The sequence below is a fragment of the Belonocnema kinseyi genome, chromosome 9 (assembly GCF_010883055.1).
Source record: "Belonocnema kinseyi isolate 2016_QV_RU_SX_M_011 chromosome 9, B_treatae_v1, whole genome shotgun sequence".
Classification (NCBI taxonomy): domain Eukaryota; kingdom Metazoa; phylum Arthropoda; class Insecta; order Hymenoptera; family Cynipidae; genus Belonocnema; species Belonocnema kinseyi.
In genome coordinates, this window is record NC_046665.1 from 113477201 (window position 1) to 113504204 (window position 27004).

The window sequence follows — 27004 nt, forward strand, 5'->3', positions numbered from 1 at the left end:
ATGCTTAAAAATTCATGTGTTTGTTAAAAGTTAAAAATTAATCTCTTTGTATGCAAATTAAACTATTTCGTTTAAACCTAATTTTTTACCTGAAAATTGATCTATTTTATTTTGTATTGTATATTCATCTTTCCTTGGTAAAAATCCATATATTTAAAAAAAAAAACTAATTTCTTTGTTTGAAAATTTAACTATCTTGTGGGAAATTCCTTTTTTTGTTGAAAATTAATTTTTTTCCTTAAAAGTTTAACTATTTCCCTTTTTGTTAGAAAAATTATCTTTCCTAATTAAAAAATTCAATTATTTGTTTTAAAAAATCGTTTTTTTTTTTTGGGTAAAAATTTTAATATGTTGTTGAAAATCTTTTCTTTTTTTTAATTTAAAATTAAATTTTGTCACTAAATGTTTGACTATTTCACTTTTTGTTAAAAATTTATCCTTTTTAATTAAAAAACTCCACTATTTGTTTGATAAATCGTGTTTTTCTTGTTGGTAACAATTTAATCTCCTTCCTTGAAAATTAATCTATTTGGTTAAAAATATATTTTATTTGAAACTGTATTTTTTGCCTGAAAATTCATTCTTTTTGTTGAAAATTGAACAATTTTGTTGGAAACGACTTTTTTTTATTGAGGTATAACATATTTTTGTTTGAAAATTCAACTATTTGGTCAAAAATCCATGTATTTCTTGAAAATAGGTCTTGGTTAAAAATTCTTCTCTTTAGTTGAGAATTTAAATAATGTTTTCAAAAATGTTGTTGGTTTGTGTTAAAAATTAATTTTTTTTAACTTAAAATTGATCTTTGTTAGTTAAAACTTTGCGTATTTTGTTTAAAATTTATCTTTCTTTCTAGAGAATTAATCTTCTGGAATGAAAATTTATGCTTTTGGTTAAAAATTCAACTATCTGGTTGAAAATTTATATTTTTTATTTAAACATTGAACTTTCATTTTTTAAATCCATGTAATTTGTTGAAAATTTGATTTTTTTTTGCAGAAAATTAAACTTATTGGTTGAAAATTCATATTTTTGGTTGGTATAAAATTCAACTATTCCAGTTTCTTTAAAAGTTAATCTGATTGTTTCAAAATTCTTCTTTTTGGTAGAAAATTCAAGAACTATTTAATTGAAAACTTTTTCTTCCCCTTTCTATGAAAAGAAATTTTTAAATCGAAAATTTTACTATTTAATTTAAAATGTTTTTCCATTTTGGTTGGAAATAATTTTTTTCTTAAACTAAAAATACTATTCCAGTTGAAATTTCCATAATTTTAGTTAAAAATCCATTTTTTTGGCTGATCATTCGTTTTTTCACTGAAAATTTAATTATTTTAATTATTTAACTTAATTATTTGAGTTTTGGTTGACAACTTATCTTATTTAGTAAATTTTGTTGTTAAAATTTTAACTATTTCGGTTGAAGATTGACTTTTTTAGTAGAAAACTCGTTTTTGTTCAAAAATTCAACTATTCTAGTTGATGAATCATTTTAGTTGAAAATTCATCAGTGAAGATGAAAATTATTTTTTTTTCTAGAAATATTACGATTCTATTATTGGGTGAAAAAATTTTTCTAGTTGAAAATTCAACTATTTCGTAAAAATTCATGTATTTTGTTGAAAAATTGTATTTTTTAGTAGAAAATTAATATTTTTGTTTGAAAATTAATCTTAGTGTTTAAAAATTCATGTTTTTGGTTAAAAGTTCAAATATTTCAGTTGAAAGTTCAAATATTTCAGTTGAAAATTCATAATTTTATTTTGAAAATTCATGTATTTTGCAATTTTTTGCTCTGATGTGTTAAAGGATAATTAGAATGAATGCTTATTTTGTTTTAAAAAATCGATATTTTTTTCTATAAAACTATATTTTTCTTCGTAGGTTAATCTTCTTGTTTACAAATTCTTCTTTTCAGTTAAAAATTCAAGTATTCCAGTTAAATATTAATCATTTTAATTGAAAATTTCATCTTTCTGGTTTAAAATTCAATTATTATAGTTAAATATTTACAATTTTATTTTAAAATTCATCCCTTTGTTTGAAAATGTAACTTTTTATTGGACATTTACTTTTTTGTATGGGAACTAATTTTTTTAATTGAAAAATTAACTTTTTTATCAACAATTTATCTTTTCCAGTAAAAATTAATTTTTGCTTTCTTTGGAAATTTCATTTGAAGATTAATGGTTTTAGTATAAAACTCACCTTTTCGATTTAAAATAAATTTTTTAAATTAAAAATGTTACTATTCCATTTTCGATTGAAAATTTCTCTTATTTAATTAAAAATTTAACTATTTCGTTAAAAATTCATGTATGTTGTTGAGAAATTGTATTTTTTGGTAGAAAATTAATCTTTTTATTTGGAAATTAATCTTGATGTTTAAAAATTCATATTTTTGGTTTATAATTTAACTATATCAGCTGAAGATTCATAATTTTATTTGAAAAATCGTCATTTTGGTTGAAAATTAAAATATTGTGTTGAAAATCCGTTTTGTTTTGTTGAAAATTAATTTTTTCAACTGAAAGTTTAACTATTCCTGTTTTTTTGGTAAAAAATTGATATTCTTTATTGGAAAATTCAAGTGGTTGAATTTTTAAGGAAAAGAATAATAATTTTTAATCAAAAATGGAATAGTAACATTTTTAGTTAAAAAAATTTTTTAACAAGTTTTTTTAATTAAAACAATGAATCTTCAACTTAAGTTGTTGAATTTTCAAGAAAAAATAATAATTTTTACGGAAAAAGATAAACTATCAACCAAAATTTAAATAATTAAATATTAGGTTAAAAAAATTAACGTTCAACCAAGCAGATTAATTTTCTACTAAAACTATGGAATATACAATAAGAATAAGTTAAATTTTCAGTTAAAAAATAACTTTCCACACAAAAAAATAAATTTAAAAAAATAGTTACATTTTCAAACAAACTGATGGATTTTCAAATAAAATTGTATTTATTGAATTGGAATATTTGAATTTTTAACCAAAATGTTTGAAACAATAGTTGAAAATTCATGAGTGAAGATGACAATTATTATTTTTTGCTAAAGATATAACTATTCTATTTTTTGTTGAAAATTGTTTTTTTTTTTCAAAATTCGACTTTTTGGTTGAAAATTTGTTTCATTTGATTGACAATTCCATAATTTCCTTAAAATTGATATAGTTTGTTAAAATAATTGTATTTTTTGGTAGGAAATTAATCTTATTGTTTTAAAATGCATATTTTTGGTTCATAATATAACTATTCCAGATGAAGATTCAGAATTTTATTTGAATATTTGTTTTTTTTTTTTTGTTGAAAAAGAATTTTTCCAACTTAAAGTTTAACTATTCCAATTTTTGTTAAAATTGTTTAAAATTTTATTTCAAAATCTTGAGAAATCTAGAAATTATTTAAAAAAATTTAAATTAAAAACTTTTTTGATTATTATTGAAATTATTTCAAAACTTCTACATAACTTTAAAATTAATTGAATTTGTCTTATAATTCCTAGAAAATCCTGTGAATTTAAACAAATTTCCTTCGAATTTGGATTTATAAATAACAATTAAATAATTATTACTTGTAAAAAAATTTAGAATAATTTTAAGAGATATTTAGAAGTTTTAAAAAGATTCAAAATTAATTTAAAACTGGAAATGATATCGAATAATTTAAACGAGATTTTGCAGATTTCCAACAAAAAATTTACAAGCTTTTTAAGAATTGTGAAAGGCTCCAAAGAAAAAAAATTCTTAATATTCCTAGAAAAATTGAAAATAATTTTTCATTTTGAAATATTATTTTAACAGAATGTTTAAAAAGATTTTAAGGATTTTCAAAAAAAAATTGCAGGATTTTCTACAAATTGTAGGAAAAATTCTATTCAGTTTAAAATATTTTTAGAAATTCTGAAAAAATGCCTACACACTTCGTTTAAATGATCAATAAAATTTAAAAAATCGAACTCTAAAGCTAACAATTTTTCCATTTAAATGAATAAAAACTGAGCTTTTAAATAAAATAATTTTTATATAAATGCACTTAAACTGCAATATAAATTTTTTAACTTTTATAAATTGTAGAGTTTAAAGATTTAGATTCAGTTCTACAAATATAAATCCACGTTAACATTTTCAGTGCTCTAAAGTATAAATTGAAGAATCAATTAATGAATTACAATGTTTTCAAAAATATATCATTTAAAGCAATTTTAAGCCAGAAACATTAAAAATTTAACGATTAAATTTTTTTATAAACTGAACACTTCTTAAATTAAATGTTTAATTATTAACATTTAAAATGGTTTAAAAATCCTGAAAATGCTTCTAAATTTTATTTGAAAGTTTTGAAACAACTGCATGTTCTTTACATTTTTTTTCTTCACATTTTTAATTATTTTTGAAATTATTTCACAACTTTTAAATATCCTTTAAGATGAATCCAATTTTTTCGAATTTTTTTTTATAAATTCTGCCAAATTATACTATTTACACCGAAATTGTATTACTAATAGCCGGATTTTGTCGGTACACGTAGACACTTTGTTTAATTTATTTCAAATCATTTCAAATTTTTAATTGAATTTGAATTTTTTTTTAATTTCTAAATATTTCAACTAGAGATCTTTTAAAATGATTCAAATTTTTCCTAGAACTTAAAAAAATCCTGCAAAATTAAAATATCGCCATAAAATCTTCCAGATTTACCCTTAAAAAATTCTAAAATCTTTTCAAATCTTTTTCAGTGTGTTCGCTTAAAAATAATAAAAAAATTTTCTAGGAATCTCAAAACAATTTTTAAATGTCTTTTATTTCAAGATATTTGAAATCATTTTAAGTTTTAAATTAAGTTTTAATCTTTTCAAAAATTCAAATTATTTAGAAATTTTAGAAGATCCTGAAAAATAAAAAAATGACGTCGATATCTTCCAGATTTCTTTTCAACAATTTTTAAAATCTTTCTGAATATTCTCTTTAAAATAATTCTTAAAAATAAAAGATAATTTTCAATTTTTCTAGGAATCTCAAGAAAATTTGTTTGTTCTTTCGAAATATTTCACAATGAAAAAGGTTTCAAATTTTAGTCCGAAATCTGCGGAAATCTAAATTTTATTTCAAACTATTTGAAATCATTTTAAATTGTAAATTAATTTCGAATCTTTTTGATTTCTAAATATTTCTAGAATTTTTAGAAAAACCTGCAAAATTAAAATATTGCCTTAAAATCTTCCAGATTCCTTCTTAAAAATTTCTAAAATATTTTGAAATCTTTTTGAACATTTTCTTTAAAAAAATTCTTCAAACTAAAATATAATTTTGAATTAATTTTGAATGTTTTTAAAACTTCTAAATATAATATATAATAAAATTTTAACCAACTAATAATTTTTTTTGTTTGAAAAAAATAGTTGCAAGTTTTTTGAACATTTTTTGAGGCAGGGAAAAACCGGGAAATTAGTTTTTTTACTGAGTATTTTATATATTTTTATACGAATTTTTACAAGAAATTTTCTATCTTTGCTCTTTCTTGATAAATTATTTAGAAATTTCGAATAAGTTCGGTTTCAACTTTTTTCTAGTGTTAATTTCAATTACTAAAAGTTCAGAAATATTTTATTTTCAATTGAATTTTTTCAAAAGTTTTAAATATTTCTTTAACTTCCTGGATTTTTTTGAAGAATAATATGTATTAAATTTTTATTTATACATCGAAGTTCAAAAATTTGACTTAAAAATTAAATTTTTTTATAATAGAACAATTAAAATATAACATTCAAAATTTAGTTTTTAAGATTTAACTAAAATTACTGATTTTAAATAATCAGTCAGATATTTCTAAATATTAAGTAATTATTATTTCTCTTAATTAAAAATTTTTAAATGGAAATTGAAATTATTTTTATTATTATTCACATTTTAAATCTTAAAGGACAGTTCAATTTTTAAAATCATTATTAATTTATATTCACGGTTAATCTACTAAAAATATTTTTTATTTCAAATTTTCGATTTCAAACGCTTCTAATTTTTTATGGCTGCATTTTAAAATTCTGGAAAATAAAATGTACAATTAAAATCTAAAATTTGTTAAAGTGGAAGATTTTTGTTTGTACGGTTTATTTTTAGTATCCAATAAATACTTTAAACTCCGCAACAAAAATGGTTAAAACACTTTTATGCACAAATTAAAATACCTCTTAAAAATTATACCTATTATTTCTAGTTCGGATTTGTGTCACCAGGTGGCGAATTGCAGTTTAACCATTTTAAATTAAATGAGTTAAAACGTGAATCATTTAGACTGAAACAATTTTTTTAATTTAATAAAAGCCTTTAATTACGAATATATTATTGTCAAGTTGTTTCTAAGTTGAAAATAGTTTATAAAGTTTTAATCGAACCTTTACATTTTTGTTTTTGAGTTGAAACAGTAGCAATCTGGAAATTCTTAAACTTTGTACGAATTTAGAATTGTCTTATCAAATAAATTATTGTTCAGTTTTTAATACTTAAAGTACAGATCCATTAAAAAAATTATATATTCATTTATTTTTAGTTATAGTTGATAAAATAATGCTGTTTTTTATATAAAAAAATTTAACTTGAAACGCTTTTAATTTTTAATTGTCTGAATCTTCAAGGCGGCACTTTAAAATTCTTTAAATTAAAAATATACGCTTCAAAATAAAAATAAAAAATGACGAATTTTTAAATTCGATTTTTGGATAATGCATTGTAAACTTAATGATATCATAATTTAAAAAGATATTAACTCAACTAATTATTTTAAAAACTGTTGAAATCGAACACCGACAGATTTTTCTTCTGAAAATTTGTAAAGTTCCCGGTCAAGCAATAAATTCCCGGTAATTTCCCGGGTTTCCCGGGAAAATTGAAAGACTTGACCGGGGGAAATCGGGAAGTGACCGGGAAATCGGGAAATAACCGGAGGAAATCGGGAAGTGACCAGGAAATCGGGAAATAACCGGGGGAAATCGGGAAATGACCGGGAAATCGGGAAATTGTCGGGAATTCGAAATCTTTCGCCGAATCGCCACCCTGGTTTGAGTTTTCCGATTATTAATTAAAAATTAAATCGCAGATCGAATGAAAGGCTCTTATGGATTCGGTTTATTGATGCATTACGGAACGGAATAGTGGAATTGGGAGGTTCGATGAAGGATGTTAGATTGAATGGATTTATGGCAACTTTTTTGGCGAGAGCTTCTATCGTTGGAACTCAACCACTGCATCCACTTTACTGGCCTCTGCATAAATTTTTCATGGCAAAATCCGCATTGAAACTCAACACAATACCAGAATTCAAAAGACTCTTTCACAGTACTGAAGTTGATTACGAGGCTCATCGAAATTGGATTTTGGAAGTTATTCGTGACGGATTTAAGTCGGAAAGCGATATACAAATCGCTATCAACTGTTCGGTTTTTAATGTACTGCTGAGTTTTTATGTCTGCTCTTTGTCAGATAAACCAACAAGGGTAAGGATTTATTTATATTTAAATTATAATTATTTATATTATATTTATATTTATATATTCTCAGATATTCTTGATATTCCCAAATATTTTAAAGTATTCCTAAAAATTCGTTTCTATTATTTAAAAATTAATTGTTTGAAATAAAAATTTAACAAAAGAAAGTTAATTTCTAACCAATCAGTTGAAATTTGAACAAAATGTGTAAAATTTCTGTAAAACAAATTACTTTTTAAATAATTTTTTCAATAAAATATTCGTTTTCATCAGTTAGAAATGAATTTTTTTAACTTAAAATTTAACTATTCCATTTTTGGTTGAAATTTATCTTTTTTATTTGAAAATTCAATTATTTTGTTGAAAGTTCGACTTCTTTGTTGAAAATAAATCTTCTGACAGGCAGTTAATCCTTTTCTTTGAAAAAAAACATACATTTTTAACAAACAAAAATGGTAGAAGTTTTGAAAAGATTCAAAATTAATTAAAAACTTGAAACTATTTCAAGTAATTTAAACGAAGTGTGTTAACATTTTTTTCAGAACTTCTAAATTTATTTTTAAATTAATCAAAATTTTCCTACACTTTTTGAAAATCCAGCAAATTAAATAAAATCCTTAAAATCTTCCATATTATTCTTTGATCATTTTTTAAATCTTCTTAAACATTCTGTTACAATAATATTTCAAAGTGAAAAATCATTGTCAATTTTCCTAAGAATCCTAAGAAAATTTTCATTCTTTTGTAGTCTTTCACAATTCTTAAAAAAATTCTAAATTTTTTGTGTGATATATGCAAAAATCTAAATTTTATTTTTAATTTGGCTGTAAGTCAAATTATTTCAGGATTTTCTCAAAGTTATATAAAAAATTTAATTAATTTTGAAATATATTTAAAAGTTCTGACAAAAAAACCAACAAGAGTAAGGATTTATTTATATTTAAATTATATTTATGTATATTATATTTATATTTATATATTCTCAGATATCCTTGATATTCCCAAATATTTCGAAGTATTCCTAAAAATTCGTTTTTATTATTTAAAAATTAATTGTTTGATATGAAAATTTAACACAAAAAAAATTAATTCCCAACCAATCAGTTGAAATTTGAACAAAATGTGTAAATTTTCTGTAAAACAAATTATTTTTTAAATAATGAAAAAGAATTTTCAACAAATTATTTCGTTAATATTTTGTTAAAAATTCGTTTTCATCAGTTAAAAAATAATTGTTTTAAATCTAAAATTTAACTATCCCAGTTTTCGTTAAAATTTATCTTTTTTATTTGAAAAGTTAACAATTCGTTGAGAATTAAAGTATTTTGTTGAAAGTTCGATTTTTTTTTAAGTAAATATTCTTGGTAGGAAAAAAATATTTTTGTTTGCAAAAAACATCCATTTTCAACACAAAATGGCGTAGTTAAATTTTAATTAAGAGCGATTAATTTATAATTAAAAAAAACGAATTTTCCTGAAAGTAGATAAATCTTAAATCTGCAGCACAGACAGACGAATTTTCAAACACACATTTGAAATTTACGGCCAAAAATATAAATTTTGGACAAAAAATAGATTTATCTTCAAAAAGTTAAATTTTTTACAAAAATAGTTGAATTTTCAACCCAAGCAGACGGAGTTTTATTCAAAGATTTGAATTATAAAACTAAAAATATGACTTTTCTACAAAAAAGTTGAATTTTCGATGAAATAATTAAATTTTCAGTAAAAAAAAGATAAGCCTCAACTAATGAAAACAAATTTGTGAATTTACTATTTTGTAAAAAATCAGTTTTCTTGGTATAAAATTAATCTTTTTGTTTCTAAAAACATCGATTTTTAACAAAAAAATTGCCTGGTTAAATTTTAATTGAGGAGGATTAATTTATAATAAAAAACTAATTTTCTGTAAAACACATGAATTTTCAATCCGAGAATATGAATTTTCAACAAATTAGTTAATTACAATTTTGTTAAAAATTCGTTTTTATCAGTTAAAAATTAAGTTTTTTTACTTAAAATTGAACTATTCCATTTTTTGTTGAAATTTATCCTTTTTATTTAAAAATTCAACAATTGATTAAAAATTTAAGTATTTTGTTGAAAGTTCGACTTTCCTGTTGAAAATAAATCTTCTTGGTAGGAAATAAATCTTTTTGTTTCTAAAAACATGCATTTTTAATAAAAAAACAAATTTTCTATCAAACAGACGGACAAATTTTCAAAAAAACATATGAAATTTGAACCACAAAAAATAGATTCTTAACCAAATAGTTGAATTTTATACCGAAATAGTTTGTTTTTCAAACCAAAGAGAGGAAATTTCAATATAGCTAGTGAAAACGAATTTTCAACAAATTATTTAATTACTATTTTGGTAAAAATGAATCTTTTTGGCATGAAATTAACCTTTTTGTCTGCAAAAAACATCAAATTTTAACGAAAAATGACTTGCTTAAATATTAATTGAGGAGGATTAATTTTTAATAAAAAGCAAATTTTTTATACAGTTTATGAATTTGTAACCCGATAATATGAATTTTCAACAAAAAAGTTCATTTTCAACTAATCAGTTGAAATTTCAAATAAATAAGTAAATTTTCAATAAAAACAAATATATAATTTTTATCTAACGAAAATGAATTGTCAGCAAATCAGTTACTTAATATTGCGTTAAAAATTCGTTTTCCTTAGTAAAAAATTAATTTTCTTAACTTAAATTTAAATATTTCCAGTTTTTGTGGAATTTTATGTTGAAATTCAAGTATTTTGTTGAAAGTTCAACTTTTTGGTAAGAATAAATCTTCTTGGTAGTAAATTAACTTTTTTGTTTGCAAAAAAGAACTATTTTGAACAAAAAATGGTGTAGTTCAATTTTAATTGAGGAGGAATAATTTCTAATAAAGAACGAATTTTCTCTAAAAAAATATGAATTTTCAACAAAATCAGTACATTTTCAGTAAAAAAATCATTTTTAACTAATGAAAAAGAATTGTCATCAAATTAGTTAATTACTATTTTGTTAAAATTTCGATTTCATCGGTTGCAAATTAATTTTTTCAACTTAAAATCTAACTATTCCATTTTTTGTTGAAATTTATTTATTTTTATTTAAAAAATCAACAATTCGTTGAAAATTAAAGTCTTTTCTTGAAAGATCGATTTTTTTGTTGAAAATAAATCTTCTTGTTAGGAAATTATTCTTTTTGTTTGCAAAAAACATCCGTTAATAACAAAATATCTTAATTGAGGAGGATTTATTTTTAATAAAGAACGATTTTTTTGGCAATAAATATGAATTAAAAAAAAAAATTAATTTCCAACCAATCAGTTGAATTTTCAACAAAATAAGTACATTTTCAGTAAAAAAATTAATTTTTTACTAATGAAAAGGAATATTCAAAAAATTAGTTAATTCCTATTTTGTTAAAAATTCGTTTTCATCAGTTACTAATTATTTTTTTTAACTTAAAATTTAACTATTCCATTTTCGGTTGAAATTGATCTTTTTTATTTGAAAATTCGATTATTTTGTTGTAAGTTCGACTTCTTTGTGGAAAATAAATCTTCTGACAGGCAGTTAATCTTTTTCTTTGAAAAAAACATACATTTTTAACAAACAAAAATGGTGGAAGTTTTGAAAAGATTCAAAATTAATTAAAAACTTGAAACTATTTCAAGTAATGTAATCGAAGTGTGTTAACATTTTTTCAGAACTTCTAAATTTGTTTTTAAATTAATCGAAATTTTCCTAGAATTTTTGAAAATCCAGCAAATTAAATAAAATCCTTAAAATCTTCCATGTTATTCTTTGATTATTTTTTAAATCTCTTAAAATCTTCTTAAATTTTCTGTTACAATAATTTTTCAAAGTAAAAAATCATTTTCAATTTTCCTAAGAATTCTAAGAAATTTTTCATTCTTTTGTAGTTTTTCACAATTCTTCAAAAAATTCTAGATTTTTAGTTTGAAATCTGAAAAAAATCTAAATTTTATTTTATTTTTATTTTAATCTGGAAAAATTTTAAACCACTTCTAAATTTTTTAAATATTTAAAAATAATTCTTCATTGAAGTAAAAAACGAATTTTAAAGAAAATTAAAGAATTATCAATCCAAGAATTGAATTTATAACTAAAACTTCATGGTGCAAAATGGGACAAAAATAATCAAATTTCCGAAAAAAATATGTGTTTTCAACCAATTAAGTGAATTTTTCACTGAAAAGATCATTTTTGTAGAAAAAAGCTACATTTATAGTGAAAAATTTAATTTTTCACAACAACAACAAAAACGAATTCTCATCAAAATTTTGGCTCAACTTTTGGCTAAAATGATGCATCTTCAATCAAAAAATTCAATTCTTCACAAAACCCAAAAGATGAATTTTCTACCAAAAAGAAAAATTTGCAACAAAATAGATAAATTTTAAACCAAAAAAGATTAATTTTCTACAACAAAAGAATTTTTTTTTAAATACATGATTTTTCAATATTATATTGCTACTAAAAAAGTAAAATTTCCAACAAAATAGACGAATCTTCCACTAAAAAAAGGTAAATTTTCAACAACAAATACAATAGTTTATTTTTAAGTGAGACAAATAAATTTTTAATCAAATAGAATAAATTTTCAACAGAAAAGAGTCAATGTTTTTAAAAAAATCGACGAAAAATGGAATAGTTAAGAAATAAATATTTAATAAGAAAAAATTAATTTTGTAAAAAAAGAAGAGTAATTTTAAATAAAATACATAAATTTTCAACCAAAAAGCTTAATTCTTTACCAAAAAACGCAGATTTTGAGCAAAATGGATGGATTTTCAACTGAAAAAGATACATTTTTGAACGAAAAATAAAATAATTTAATTTTTGCTCAGAGAAAGAAAATGTTCAATCAATAAGTTTGCAAGAAAATAGTTCAATTTTCCGGCAAATATTTTAATTTTTAATGGAATTTTCAACCAAAAAAGTTAATTTTCTATCAAAAAAGACAAATTTTACAACAGCAAGTAAATATTTTAATTTTCAGTTAAAGAAATAAGTTTTTAAATAAATAAATTTTCTATTCAAAAAGATTAAATATTTATGAAAAAAGTTCGATAAAAAGCTTATCACATAAGTGAATTTTCAACTGAAAAGATCATTTTTCTAGCAAGAAAAGCTACATTTTTAGTAATAAAAATTAATTTAAAAAAAAGACGAATTTTCAACAAAATATGTTAATTTGTTAGCCAAAGAAATTAACTTTTGGCTAAAATGATGCATCTTTAATAAAAAAATAAATTCTTAACAAAATAGTTCAATCTTTAATCCAAAAGATTAATTTTCTAAAAAAAATTGCAACAAAATAGATAAATTTTCAACTGAAAAGATCTTCTAAAAGATTTTGATATTACAAAAGAGTTTAAAGATTTTAAGAAGGGTATATTAAACCACATTTCTAAGAATTCTAAATATTTCAAAGATTTTAAACAATTTGACATTTTTTTAGGAGATATTAAAAGATTTCACTAAGATCACAAAGATTTCATAAAATTTCACAAAGATTTCGAAAATTGCGCACAGATTTTAAAACTTTCAAAAGATTATAAAGATTTTAAATAATTTCAAATTTTTTAGGAGATGTCAAAAGATTTGACAAAAATTTCAAAGATTTCATAAAACATTCATAAAGATTTCAAACCAATATGAGAATCTCAAAGATTTCGTACACCAGATTTCAAGGATTTCAAACCATTTCAAACATTTTAAACGATTTCTCAAATATTTTAAAGAATTCTTAAGGATTTCAAAATATGTCAAGAATTTCAAAGATTTTAAAACATTTTAAAGATTTTTAATGATTTCTAAAGGTTTCAACAAATTTGAGAAGATTTGAAAAGTTTTTAATAATTTCAAACTAACAAAAAATATTTCACGAACAAAAATTAAAGAAATATTTTTAAAATATTTCAAAGATTTTATAAATATTTTAAAAAAATTTCACAATGTTTTCGTAGATTTCAAAGCTTTCAATAATTCAAAAGATTTCAACAAGGGTACAGTACAACAGTGTTCAAAAATTTAAAAACATTTCAAATATTTTATTTTTGTTTTGTGTCTTTATTTATTTTGACTTTCAATAACAGCTGTTATTTTTAATGAATTATTATCATGTATAATATTTAAATTTGTTTCTCATAATTCTTCGATCGTCACATTAAATTACAGAAGATACTTTTCACCAGAATGTGGTTTATTCAATGCTACAGGAATAATAATTTAAAGTTTATTTTAAAATCTAATTTTTTTGAAAATATAAAAGATTATTAAATTAATAGATATATTGTGAAATCATTAAGTATAATAATATTATAATATAAATTAAAATTTAATAATAAAAAATAAAATATTAAAGTACATAAAAATTGGATTTAAATTGTTTAATATAATTAATATAATTTAAATTCAATTTTCTAAATTATGTGTACACATATTTTAATTTCTTTAAACTTAGTTAGAAAGCTTATTAATTTTCTCACATTTTCTGGAATTAGTTTACGAGTTTATTAATAAAGCGAAATTTTAGAAATGAAAGTTTAAATGTAAAAAAATGTATTAACTCAAAATTATTTAAAGGTCTTAGTGAGAATTATAGTTTAATGCTTCTGATTTTTAAAATGACTAATTAGTATAAGCTGAATATTTTTTTATAACATTTAATTGAATAAAGATTAAATTGCAGGTGACCAATTTTTTCACAACACCAAACTAGATAAAGATTCAATTATAACTTTTTTTTTAAATAAAGTATTTATGTTGTGCAATAATTTTTTCTCAACATTTTGCTACTATATTAAAGTTCCAGAGTTGTTAAGAAGAAAAAATGTCTTCTTTTTTTAATATCTGGGTAATCTTTTTTTATTTCTTTTATTTTCAAAGAGATAAGTAAAATAAAATTACTGAAAAAACTTATTTTAAGAATTAGAACAATAGAAGAGTCTTAGTAATTTCGAAAGATTTTGAGATTAAAATTTTTAAAACAGTTATGGGAGAATTTTAAGCAGCTGATATTTCATTTTGAAATAATAATTAAAAATTTTAAAGATTTAAAAATTGTTTTTCCTCAAAAATATGGAAGATTTTAAGACAATTATTTCCATTTTACCGGATTTAATTTAAATTTAGGTAAACTTAATTTTTTAAGGCGTCAAGAGAAGGAAAAATATATAGTTTAGGTTCATGGGAAAATTTCAAACGATTTTTTAATAATGAGTTCTAAGAGATCATTACAAAAGATTATAAAACGTTTCAAATTATTTCATAAAATATAAAGAAAAAAAAGGTTTAAAACTTTTATTTTTTAAAGATTCATGGGAAAATTCAAAATATTTCATAAAATTTGAGAAAAAAAAGGTTTAAAACTTTTTAAAGCAACATCATGCCATAATATATAATTTTAGAACAAATTTGAGTAAATTTAAGAGATGTAGAAGTTTTGAAACGAGTGAAAAACAATGAAAATTTATAAGATATTTTAGAACTTTTAAAAATTCAGGATAATGACATAAATTCTTTAGGTTCCCAAAACAATTTCTTTCGATTTTTTTTATTTGAAAAATGAGCTTTAGGAGAAAATGCAAAGAGATTTTGAAAAATTGAAACATTGGGGATGTTTTGAGGCAGCGTTTTACATTCTATATAACTTTTCAAAATTTCAAGAAAAGGCTTGAACTTTTCCTATTATTTTGTAAATCCCGTAAAATACCATTTTTTTAATCTAAATTTTTTATTGACGAATCTGAAATATTCAAAAATCTTTTATAATTTTCTTCAAATTTGTAAGAAATTTTTGAAGATTGTGAGCTTAATTATTTACATATTAAATGATTTTTCAAAATTTTAAGAAAAATTGCATTCTTTAAAAAATATTTGTAGGAATTCAAGGAATTTTCAGCAAAATAATTAAATTTTCAACCAAACTGAGGAATCTGTGACAGAAAAAAAAGAAATTTCCAATAAAAAGTGTAATTGTTGATATTTACACATATAAAGTTTTTAATTTTAAATAAAAAAACTGTGTATTTAAACCAAAAATTACGAATTTTTAAGAGAAGAGTTGAATTTTATACATTTTTTACATTTTTAATAAAAATGATGAATTTTTGAACAAAAACATTCATTTTTTAACGAAAAAAACGAATTTTTGACATAATTCAAGAATTCTGTACCAAAAAGTTAAACTTTAAAATAAGTAAGAAGAATTTATAAACCAAAAGATTAGTTAACAACCAAAAATTTGAAGTTTAAAGAAAGAAATTTTAATTTTCAAGAAAGCAGTTCAATTTCAAAACCAAGTCGCTAAGTTTTTAACAAAAAATAAATAAATTTAAACAAAAACATTCATTTTTATTTAAAAAAAACAATTTTTTAACAAATTTCAAAAATTTTGTATTAAAAATGAAGCTTCAACTAAATAAGAAAAACTTTTAAACCAAAAGATTAATTTACAACCAAAATTCAAGAATTTTCAACAAAAAATTGAAATTTTAAGAAAGAAAGAATTTTTTTTTAATTTTTAGAAAGCAGTTCCTTTAAAACCTAGTTGTTAAATTTGTTACCAAAAAGATGAAATTTAAGTAAAAAGATTAATTTTTTACGGAAAAAAATTAATTTGGAAAAAGACTAATAATTTAAAAACCAAAAAAGACCAAGAAGTTGAATTTTTAAGAAAGGAAGCATTTTTTTATTTTTAAGGAAGCACTTCACCTTTTTAACGTAGCTGTTAATTATTTACATTTTAAATGATTTTTCAAAACTTCAAAAAAAATTGGATTCATTAAAAAATATTTGTAGGAATTCAAGAGGCTTTGCATAGATTTAAAATATTTTAAACCTTGGAAGCATTTCCGAAAACTTATGGAATATTTATCATTTTTTCTAAAATTATAAAAGCCCTAAATATCTTTTGAAAAAGCTAAAATTTTTCTAATAATTTGTAAAATTCTGTAAAATAAAATATATATTTTTTACATCTTCTACATTCTGTTTTTTACATATCTGAAATATTTAAAAATCTTTCCTAATTGTCTCATGAAAATGATAAAATTTATATAATTCTAAAAAAAAACTGCTGATACTTCCTACCTTGTAAATAATTTGAAAATGTGTGTAACTAAAAAAATATAAAAAAAGCATTGTTGTGTTACATCAAAATATTGTTTTAATATTTTACGAATTTTTAGTTCAAAATTCACTTCTTTGATTACAAATTGAACTATATTTTCGGAAATTCATTTTTTGATCTGGAAATTTCACTATTTCATTGTTAGTTAAAAGTTATTTTTTTAGTTGAAGATTTAACCATTTTTTTTTAAATTCGTTTTCTTTTTGTAGAAAATTTGCCCTTTTTAGTTAGAACTTCAAATATTTAGTTGGAAATTTAAGTAGTTTGTTGAAAATTTGTTTTTCTAGCAGAAATTTAATCTCCTTGTTTGAAAATTTTTTCTTGTTGAAAATAAACTGTTTTGGTGAAAATAAGTTTTATTCGTCAAAAATTGAATAACTATCAATTTAACTTGCCATTTTCGGTTTAAAATTTGCCTCATTTAGTTTAAGAATGAACCATTTGAATACAAATTTATATGTTTTTATGGAAAATTCGTAACTTTTGGTAGATAATTAATCATTATGCTTAAAAAATAATCTGTTTGGTTGTAAAATCATTTTCAGCGGAAAATTTACTCATTTTAAAAAATTTCGTATATTTTTTTTCTTAAAAATTGATCTTTTTATTTTAAAGTTTATTTATTTTCATTAGAAATTAATTTCTTTGGTAAAAAATTTGACTACTTTCTTAAAAAAAAAATTTTTTTTTTTTTAAATTAATATTTCTGTTGAAAAATAAACTTTTTGTTTGAAAATTTAACTGTTTTGTTTAAATCTAATTGTTTTTTGGGTCTACAATTTTTTTTTAGATGAAAAATTATTTATTTCGATGAAAATTTAACTATTTTATTGAAATTTCTTTTCCTGGTTGAAAATTAATTTTTGAACTATAAAAATTCATTAATTAATGCAAAATTGGTATGTTTTGTTTAAATTCAACTTCTTTGATTTAATATTATACTCCTTTATTTTCTAATATAAACTATTTAATTTTACGATAAAAATTCATCTTTTTTTATTCAAAGTTATGTTATTAAATTTTAAATATTTTATCAAAGAATTCGCGTTGTTTATTTTAAAATTCTTTTTTTTCAAAGAGAAAATTTAAAGATTTCATGTTTAGCATAAAATGTTTTATTTTTTATTTCAAAATTCACTTCTTTTCTTAGAAATTGAACTATATTGTTGAAAATTCAATTTTTAACATTATTTTTGTAGAAAATTGGCCTTTTTTAGTTAGAAATTTTTTTTTAAATAAAAAATTCATCTGTTTTTCTGTTTATCTTTCTTAAATAGAAATTCAACTATTTGTTCGAGAATTTAGCAATTTTGTTGAAAAATTATACTTTCTGGGTTTTTAACTGTTTTTTAACTATTATAAATTTAACTATTTCGTAATTTTGCTATTGAAAAAAAAAACTAAAATCCTTTCTGGATAAAAATTCAAAACAATTTTCCTTTTTGTTTGAAAATTTGTCTTTTGGATTGAAAATTAAATTTTTTTTTAGAAACTTATTTCTCGTTTAAAAATTGATATTTTGATCGTGAAAAGTAAACTGAAATCTTTCTTAATAGAAAAATCAACTATTTTTCTTTACAAATTTATTTATTTTTTTTATTTAAAAATTCATTTTCTTTCGTAGAATTTTTGTTTGATGAAAATCGTCCCTTTTTTGGTTAAAAATGATTCTTCTCTGCTTGGTTATTCCACTGTTAAAAAAAAAGATTTGGTTAAACAGTTTTTTTAAAAGATTTAACTTTTTGCTGAAATGTCATATTTTTTAAAAATTCTGTTTTTTTAGTATAAATTATAACACTTTTTTGTTGGGAATTTATCTTTTTAGGGTAAAAATTCAACTATTATGTCAGGAACCCTTTCAGCATAGAGTTCAATATCTCCGGTTTAAATTAACGAATCGGGATTTTTTATTTGTTAAACTATAGCTGAAATTCTCACAAAAATGAATATTATAAAATTATTCCGATGAATTGAACATATTGCTATAAATATTTTCACAAGACTAAAACAACTGTATTGTGAGCCAAAAATATCGTCCGGGTATAATATACCCAGTGTAGACGGAGAGGGTTAAAATAAATTAATAAATTAAAATTTTTTCAATAAAACTCAAAATTGCGTAGATTGGTAGAAATATTAACCAATTTATTATTTCAGAAATTGATCCTCGAAATCATCAACTCAATTGCAAATATTCCAAAATCTGGTGTACTTTTAGTAAGTCATTACGGAATAATGCCTTGGCTCGATGCAATCGCTGATCGTCTGGAAACTTCTGACTCGGATTTCGTACCTTTGTTGATAGATATGACAAAAAATTTCTTGGATAGCTTTTTGACGAAAAAAGTAACAGATAAGTTTCGATTATTCGTCCTGATGCATGTATTGCTCACTTTAAAATCGGCGATGACTAGTAAGACTCTGACAGTCTCTTGTTTCACGACTTATGTCGATACTTTGGAAAGAATTTTGGGTTTTAAAGATTTACAGTTGTCGGAAAAGCACATGAAAGATTTGTTGGAATTGTCGAGAGAATTGCTGGGATCTGTGAGTGAGTGCGAGGATTTATTAGAGTATGGATCAGAATTTGCTATGATTGAGAGCGACGATCAAGATGAAAAAGAAAAAAAATCTGTTGCTCGCAAGAGTTTTAGAAAATTAATCCTAAAGTGGCATTGTTATAAAAAATTTAGCCCTAAAAACGAGGAAGTGATTGTCTATCCCGATGGAAGTGTATGGAAAATTTCTTCATTTGAAAAATGATAATTTGTAAGTATTTTTAAGTTATTGATAAGTATTAAAAATATTTTGTTAACAAATTTTTAAATCTTTTTCTTAATCTTTCTCTAAAAAATAGATTGTGTTATCAAAATTTCGAAAGGATTGTTGTCGTTTTTTCGTATTGCCAATTGTGTAATTAAAAAAAAATTACTTTATTATTTAATTTTTAATTGAAAATAAATTGTTTTCAACCATAAAGAAAAGGAATTTTCAGCAAAATAATTAAATTTTCAACCAAACTGAGGAATCTGTGATAGAAAAAAAAAGAAATTTCCAATAAAAAGTTTAATTGTTGATATTTACACATATTAAGTTTTTAATTTTAAATAAACAAAACTGTGTGTTTAAACCAAAAATTACGAATTTTCAAGTGAAGAGTTGAATTTTATACATTTTTTACAAACCTATTTGTTACATTTTTAATAAAAATGATGAATTTTTGAACAAAAACATTGATTTTTTACCGAAAAAAAAACAAATTTTTAACATAATTCAAGAATTCTGTACCGAAATGTTAAACTTTAAAATAAGTAAGAAGAATTTATAAACAAAAAAGATTAGTTTACAGCCAGAAATTTGAAGTTTAAAGAAAGAAATTTTAATTTTCAAGAAAGCAGTTCAATTTCAAAACCAAGTTGCTAAATTTTTAACAAAAAATAAATCAATTTAAACCAAAATTTTCATTTTTTACGTAAAAAGAACGAGTTTTTAACAAAGTTCAAGAATTTTGTATAAAAAAAAAACCTTTAACCAAATAAGAAAAACTTTTAAACCAAAAGATTCATTTACAACCAAAATTCAACAATTTAAAAAAAATTCAAATTTTAAGAAAGAAAGAATTTGTTTTAAATTTTTAAGAAAGTATTTCCTTTAAAACTTAGTTGTTAAATTTATAACAAAAAAGATGAAATTTAAGTCAAAAGATTAATTTTTTACGGAAAAAAAATTCATTTGAAAAAAGAGCAAGAAGTTGAATTTCTAAGAAAGGAAGAATTTTTTTATTTTGAAGGAAGCACTTGAACTTTTAAACCTAGCTGTTAAATTTTTAAAAAAGATTAAATTTAATCAAAAAGATTAATTTTTTTACAGAAAAAATTTAATTAAAAAAAATATATTAATTTACAACCAAAAAAGACAAATTTTTAAGAAAGAAAGATTTTTTTTTAATTTCGAAGAAAGAAGTTCATCTTTTAAACCTAGTAGTTAAATTAAAAAAAGATTAATTCTTTACCATAATAAAAAACGAATTTACAAAAATTCAAGAATTATTAACCCAAGAATTAAAATTTCAACTAAAACTTCATGGGGCAAAATGGGACAAAAATAATAAAATTTCCGACTAAAAAGATGAATTTTCAACCAATTAAGTGAATTTTCCACTGAAAAGATCATTTCTCTAGAAAAAAGCTACATTATTAGTAAAAAAAATTAATTTTTAACAAAAAAAAAAAACGAATTTTCAACAAAATTGGTTAAATTGTTAGTCAAAGAAATTAACTTTTTGCTAAAATGATGCATTTTTAATCAAAAATTTGCAACAAAGTAGATCAATTTTCAACAAAAAATAGAATAGTATAATTTTTAACAAAAAAGAATAGGTACATTTTTCGTGAAAAGAATTAGTTTTCTATAAAAAAAAATAATTTAAACCAAAGCAATGAACTTTCAATCAAAAGATTAATTTCCTACCATAAAGGAATTTTTCCTTTAATTACAAAATTTTCAACCAAAAAGATTATATTTCTACCAAAAAAGTCAAATTTCCAACAAAATAGACGAACTTTTCACTAAAAAAAGGTAAATTTTCAACAAAAAAAATACAATAATTTAATTTTGAGTGAGACAAATAAGTTTCTAACCAAATACAATTAATTTTCAACAAAAAAAAAGTAAATGTTTTTTTAAAAATCGATGAAAAATGGAATAGTTAAGAAATAAATATTTAATAAAAAAAATTAATTTTCTGCCAAAAAACGCAAATTTTCAGTAAAATAGATGAATTTTCAACTGAAAAAGATAAATTTATGAACGAAAAATAAAATAGTTTAATTTTCGGCCAGAGAAAGAAAACGTTCAACAAATAAGTTTGCAATTAAATAGTTCAATTTTCAGTCAAATATTTTAATTTGTAATGGAATTTTTAACCAAATAAGTCAATTTTCTACAAAAAAAAGACAAATTTTCAACTGAAGATAAATTTTTTAACAAATAAATAGTTTAATTTTCAGTTTGAGAAGAAATTTTTTAAATAAATTTTCGACCAAAAGGATTAAATGTGTATGAAAACAAAAAAGATCGACAAAAAACATAAATTTTCAACTAAGAAGGATTTTTTAATCAATAAAGAAAAAAATCTCTTTCGAAAGTTTGAGTTTTTAATCCATAAAAACGAATTTTTAAAAAATGATTTGAATTTATAACCCAAAAGTATATATTTTTTACAAAAATAATTAAATTTTTGACTAAAAAGATGAGTTTTCAACCACATAAGTGATTTTTAAATTAAAAAGATCATTTTTCTAGTAAAAAAAGCTACATATTTAGTAAAAAAAATTAATTTTAAAGAAAAAATTAATTTTCAACCAAATTTGTTAAATTTTTGGACAAAGAAATTAACTTTTGGCTAAAATGATACATCTTTAATAAAAAAAATTCAATTCTTAACAAAATAGTTCGATATTTAATCCAGAACATGAATTTTCTACCAAAAAGAAAAATTTGCAACAAAATAGATCAATTTTAAATTAAAAAAGATTAATTTTTAACAAAAAATATAATAGTCTAATTTTCAACGAAAAAAATTAAAATCTAAATAAAAAAATTTCGACAAAAAATTGAATAGGTGAATTTTTTTTTTTAGAGAATTAGTTTTCAATAAAAAAAAATTCAACCAAAGTAATGAAATTTCAATTAAAAAGATTAATTTTCTACCACAGAAGAATTTTTTTTAATCCATGAATTTTCGAATCAAGAAGATTATATTGCTACCAAAAAAGTCAAATTGCCTGCAAAATTTTCAAAAAATATTTTAGACAAAAAAATTAAAGTCTAAATGAAAAAATTTCGATGAAAAATTGAAAAGGTGAATTTTTCGTTGAAAGAATTAGTTTTCAATAAAAAAAAACAACTAATTTTAAACCAAAGTAATGATATTTCAACCAAAAAGATTTAATTGCTATCAAAAAAGTAAAATTTTCTACAAAATAGACGCATTTTCTACGAAAAAAGGTACATTTTCAACAAATATACAATAATTCAATAATAATAATAATAAATAATACTAACAATAATAATAAATTCAATGAGAAAAAAGGAATCTTCTACGAAAAAAGACAAATTTGCAACAAAATAGATGAATTTTACACTAAAGATACATTTTTCAACACAAAAATGGTATAATTTTCAGTTAGAGAAATAAGTTTTTAAACAAATAAATTTTTTACCAAAAAGATTAAATGTGTATGAAAATAATTTCGACAAAGAATATAATTTTTCAACCCAAAAATTGAATTTCCAACCAAGAAGATGAATTAATTAAATACGCAAATTTTCAGCCAAATAGTTGAATTTTTAGATTTCTATAAATAATTAATTTTTCAGTGAAAACATCCAACTATTTTTGTATGAAAATTCATCCGTATTGGTTACAAATTTTATATGAATCAAAATTTAATTATTTTGTTCAAAATTCAACGTTTTTATTATATTTTTTGTTGAAGATTAATATTTTCTCTTTGTTCTACTGTGTACTTGGTTAAAAAAATACGATGGAAAGTTTTGAAAAGCAATTATAGTTTTAAAAAAGTCCTACAAAATAGGTTTAAACGCTTTTTTTATGGTAAGTACTTTTCTTTTTTTTTTCTTCTTGAAAATACTTTGGGAAAATTCAAAATTCATCATTTTAAACCAAACAAAATTTTTTTGAAAAAATTTGAATCAATTTAAAAGATATTTGGAATTTTTGCAAAAATTTCAGAAAAAGAAATTAAGTTTAAAACAACTTAAAAACATTGAGAGAAAAATCTATATTTTTGAAGATTTCGAACAAAAAATGCTAAATAAGTCTTTTGAAAAGTTTCAAGAAAATAAAATTTTTTTTTTGAAGGAATAAAAAATAATTAAAATAAATAATAAATAAAATAAATTTTTTTTAGCTGGAATCCTGCATATATTTTTGTTTACTGAAAGAACGTTTCAAAGTACATGTTTTAAAAAACTTTATATTTTTTATAATGAAAAATAAAAAGATAAAAATATTTCAAATTAAAAAAAAAAACTTTTTTCGAAAAATATTTTCTTATTATTATTTTTTGTTGTTGTTAAATTCAACGCCTTCTAATTTAAAATATTTTTCGGTTGAAATATCAACAATTACATTTTGCGTTGTTTGTTGAAAATTCATCTATTTGGTTTAAAATGAACTATTTTTGGAAAAATAACTTTTTTTTCGTTAGAAATTGATTAACTAAAAATTTAACTTGCCATTTTTGGTTGAAAATTTTCCTCATTAATTTAAAAAATGAACCATTGGAATGCAAATTTATATATTTTATGGAAAATTCGTCACTTTTGCTAGATAATTAATCATTATGCTAAAAAATTAATCTTTTTGGTTCAAGAATAATTTTTCGGTGCAAGATTTAACTAATTAAAAAAAAATCGTGTTTCTTTTCTTGAAAATGGATCTTTTTAGTTGAAATTTCAACTATGTATTTAAAAATTGACTTTTTTCGAAAGTTTATTTATTTTCATTAGAAATTCATTTCATCGGTTAAAAATTTAACTAATTTCTTAAAGAAATATATTTTTTTGAAATTGATATTTTAGTTGAAAAATCATCTTTTTGTTTGAAAATTTAACTGTTTTGTTTAAATCTAATTGTTTTTTTTTTATAAAAAATTATTCTTTAGATGCAAAATTATTTATTTCGATGAAAATTTAACTATTTTATTGAAATTTCTTTTCCTGGTTAAAAATTAATTTTTGAACTACAAAAATTCATTAATTTATTTAATATTAAAATCTGCCTTGTTCTAATATTAAATCTTGAATTTTCCGTTAAAAATTCATCTTTTTTATTCAAAGTTCTACTACTTTGTGTTCAAAAATAATTTTTTTTTGTTCAAGATTCATTATTTTAGTTGAAAATTAATTTTTATGGCTAAAATTTTAAATATTCTATTTAGCGATTCGCTTTTTTTAGCTGAAAATAAATTTTTTTGATGCGAAAATTTAACTATCTCATTTTGGGCTGGAAATTTTTTGAATTTTTAGTTCAAAATTCACTTCTTTTTTTAAAAATTGAACTATATTTTCGGAAATTTATTTTTATCTGGAAATTTTACTATTTCATTGTTAGTTAAAAGTTATTTTTTTAGTTGAAGATTTAATCATTTCTTTTTTAAATTCGTTTTCTTTTTGAAGAAAATTTGCCTTTTTTAGTTACAACTTCAAACATTTACTTCAACATTTAAGTAGTTTGTTGAAAATTGTTTTTTCTAGTAGAAATTTAATCTTATTGTTTGAAAATTATTTTTTTTTTTTTTCGTTGAAAATAAACTGTTTTGCTGAAAATAAGTTTTATTCGTCAAAAATTGAATTACTAACAATTTAACTTGCCATTTTTGGTTTAAAATTTGCCTCATTTAGTTTAAAAAATGAACCATTTGAATGCAAATTTATACATTACATGGAAAATTCGTCACTTTTGGTAGATAATTAATCATTATGCTTAAAAAATAATCTGTTTGGTTGTAAAATCATTTCCAGCGAAAAATTTAACTCATTTTTAAAAAATTCGTATTTTTTTTCTTAAAAATTGATCTTTTTGTTTTAAAGTTTATTTATTTTCATCAGAAATTAATTTCTTCGGTTAAAAATTTGACTACTTTCTTAAAAAAATATATATATTTTTTTTTAAATTAATATTTCTGTTGAAAAATCAACTTTTTGTTTGAAAATTTAACTGTTTTGTTTAAATCTAATTGTTTTTTGGGTCTAAAATTTTTTTTTAGATGCGAAATTATTTATTTCGATAAAAATGTAACTATTTCATTGAAATTTCTTTTTCTGGTTGAAAATTAATTTTTGAACTATAAAAATTCATTAATTAATTTGAAATTGGTATTTTTTGTTTAAATTCAACTTTTTTTATTTAATATTATAATCTATTATTTTCTCATATAAAATATTTAATTTTAGGATAAAAATTGATCTTTTTTATTCAAAGTTATACTGCTTGCTTAAAAAATAATTTTTTTGATTGTTTTAGATTTATTATTTTGGTTGAAAATTAATTTTTATGGCTTAAATTTTAAATATTTCATCAAAGAATTCGCGTTGTTCATTATCAATTTGTTTTTTAAAGAGAAAATTTGAAAATTTCATTTTTAGCATAAATTTTTTTATTTTTTAGTTCAAAATTCACTTCTTTTCTTACAAATTGAAGTATATTGTTGAAAATTAAAATTTAAAAAATATTTTTATAGTAAATTCAGCTATATTAGGTTAAGAATTTTATTCAAAAGTTTAATATTTGGTTTAAAACTCATGTATTTTGTTAAAAAATATTCTTTCTTAGTACAAATTTTTTTTTCTTGAAAATTATTTGTTTTTACTAAAGTTTTTACTACATTTCATATCGTAAATGTTTTTCATCAAAAATTTAATCTCTTCGGTAAAAAAATTCATTTTCTCGTACCAAATTTAACTATTTCGTTGAAAAGTTGAAAATGTATTTATTTTTCTGAAAATTTTTCTTTTTCTTTTTTTTTGTAGAAAAATAATTTTTTTTGGTAGAAAATTCAATTAAAAATTTAAATATTTGGTTGAATATTCATGTAATTTGTTCAAAATTATTGCTTTTTGGTAGAAGATTAGTTTCTTTTATTAAAAATTAATTTTTTAAATAAAAAGTTTAACGAACCTTTACGCTTGAAATTTGCTGTACAGATATTTTATATTTTTAGTCGAAAATTCATTTATTTGGCTCAAAATGTAAATATTTAGTTCAAAATTGATTTTGTATGTTAAGGTCATGTGACACAGCTAAATACCTATATTACCGACCACAGTTTTTCAGTTCACTGAATGTTCTTTTGAACTTAAGAACTTTTTTTGTAAATAAAATATCGAGCTGAAACTTTGGGAAATGTATTAGAGTACAATAAAGTACGTTTAGGTACTGCATTTTGGTAGGAACTTCACTGAAAATTATTTCATCTTTTTTCTGAACCTCAACATTTTTTGAACGTTCGAACTTTTTTTTATACATAAAATATCGGTCTCAAACTTTGAGAAATGCAAGAGCCGAAAGAAAACTACGTTAAAGTACAAAGCTTAATAATAAAAGACGCAAAAAAAAAATTTCAACAATCAATTCCAACGGCATCAGCCGGTAACGTTGTACACGAAAATACGAAACCTGGCGGCCACTAGATGAGGCTCTAGAGAGTTCGTATTTTCATGTACAATGTTACCGGCTGATGCCGTTGGAATTGATTGTTGAAATATATTTTTTTACATCTTTTATTATTAAGCTTTGTACTTAAACGTAGTTTTCTTTCGG

The 27004-nt window shown here is 21.0% G+C and overlaps 1 protein-coding gene across 1 annotated transcript in view; it reads left to right on the plus strand.

Annotated features, from left to right (window-relative positions):
* The window catches only part of LOC117180761, a 63692-nt gene extending 44217 nt beyond the window's left edge, over positions 1–19475 (plus strand). Inside the window, exons 8-9 of the mRNA XM_033373258.1 lie at positions 7099–7495; positions 18814–19475. Coding sequence (XP_033229149.1) covers positions 7099–7495; positions 18814–19419 — 1003 coding nt within the window. The 3' untranslated portion in view covers positions 19420–19475. The remainder of the gene's footprint in view (positions 1–7098; positions 7496–18813) is intronic.
* Positions 19476–27004: the final 7529 nt, after the last annotated feature.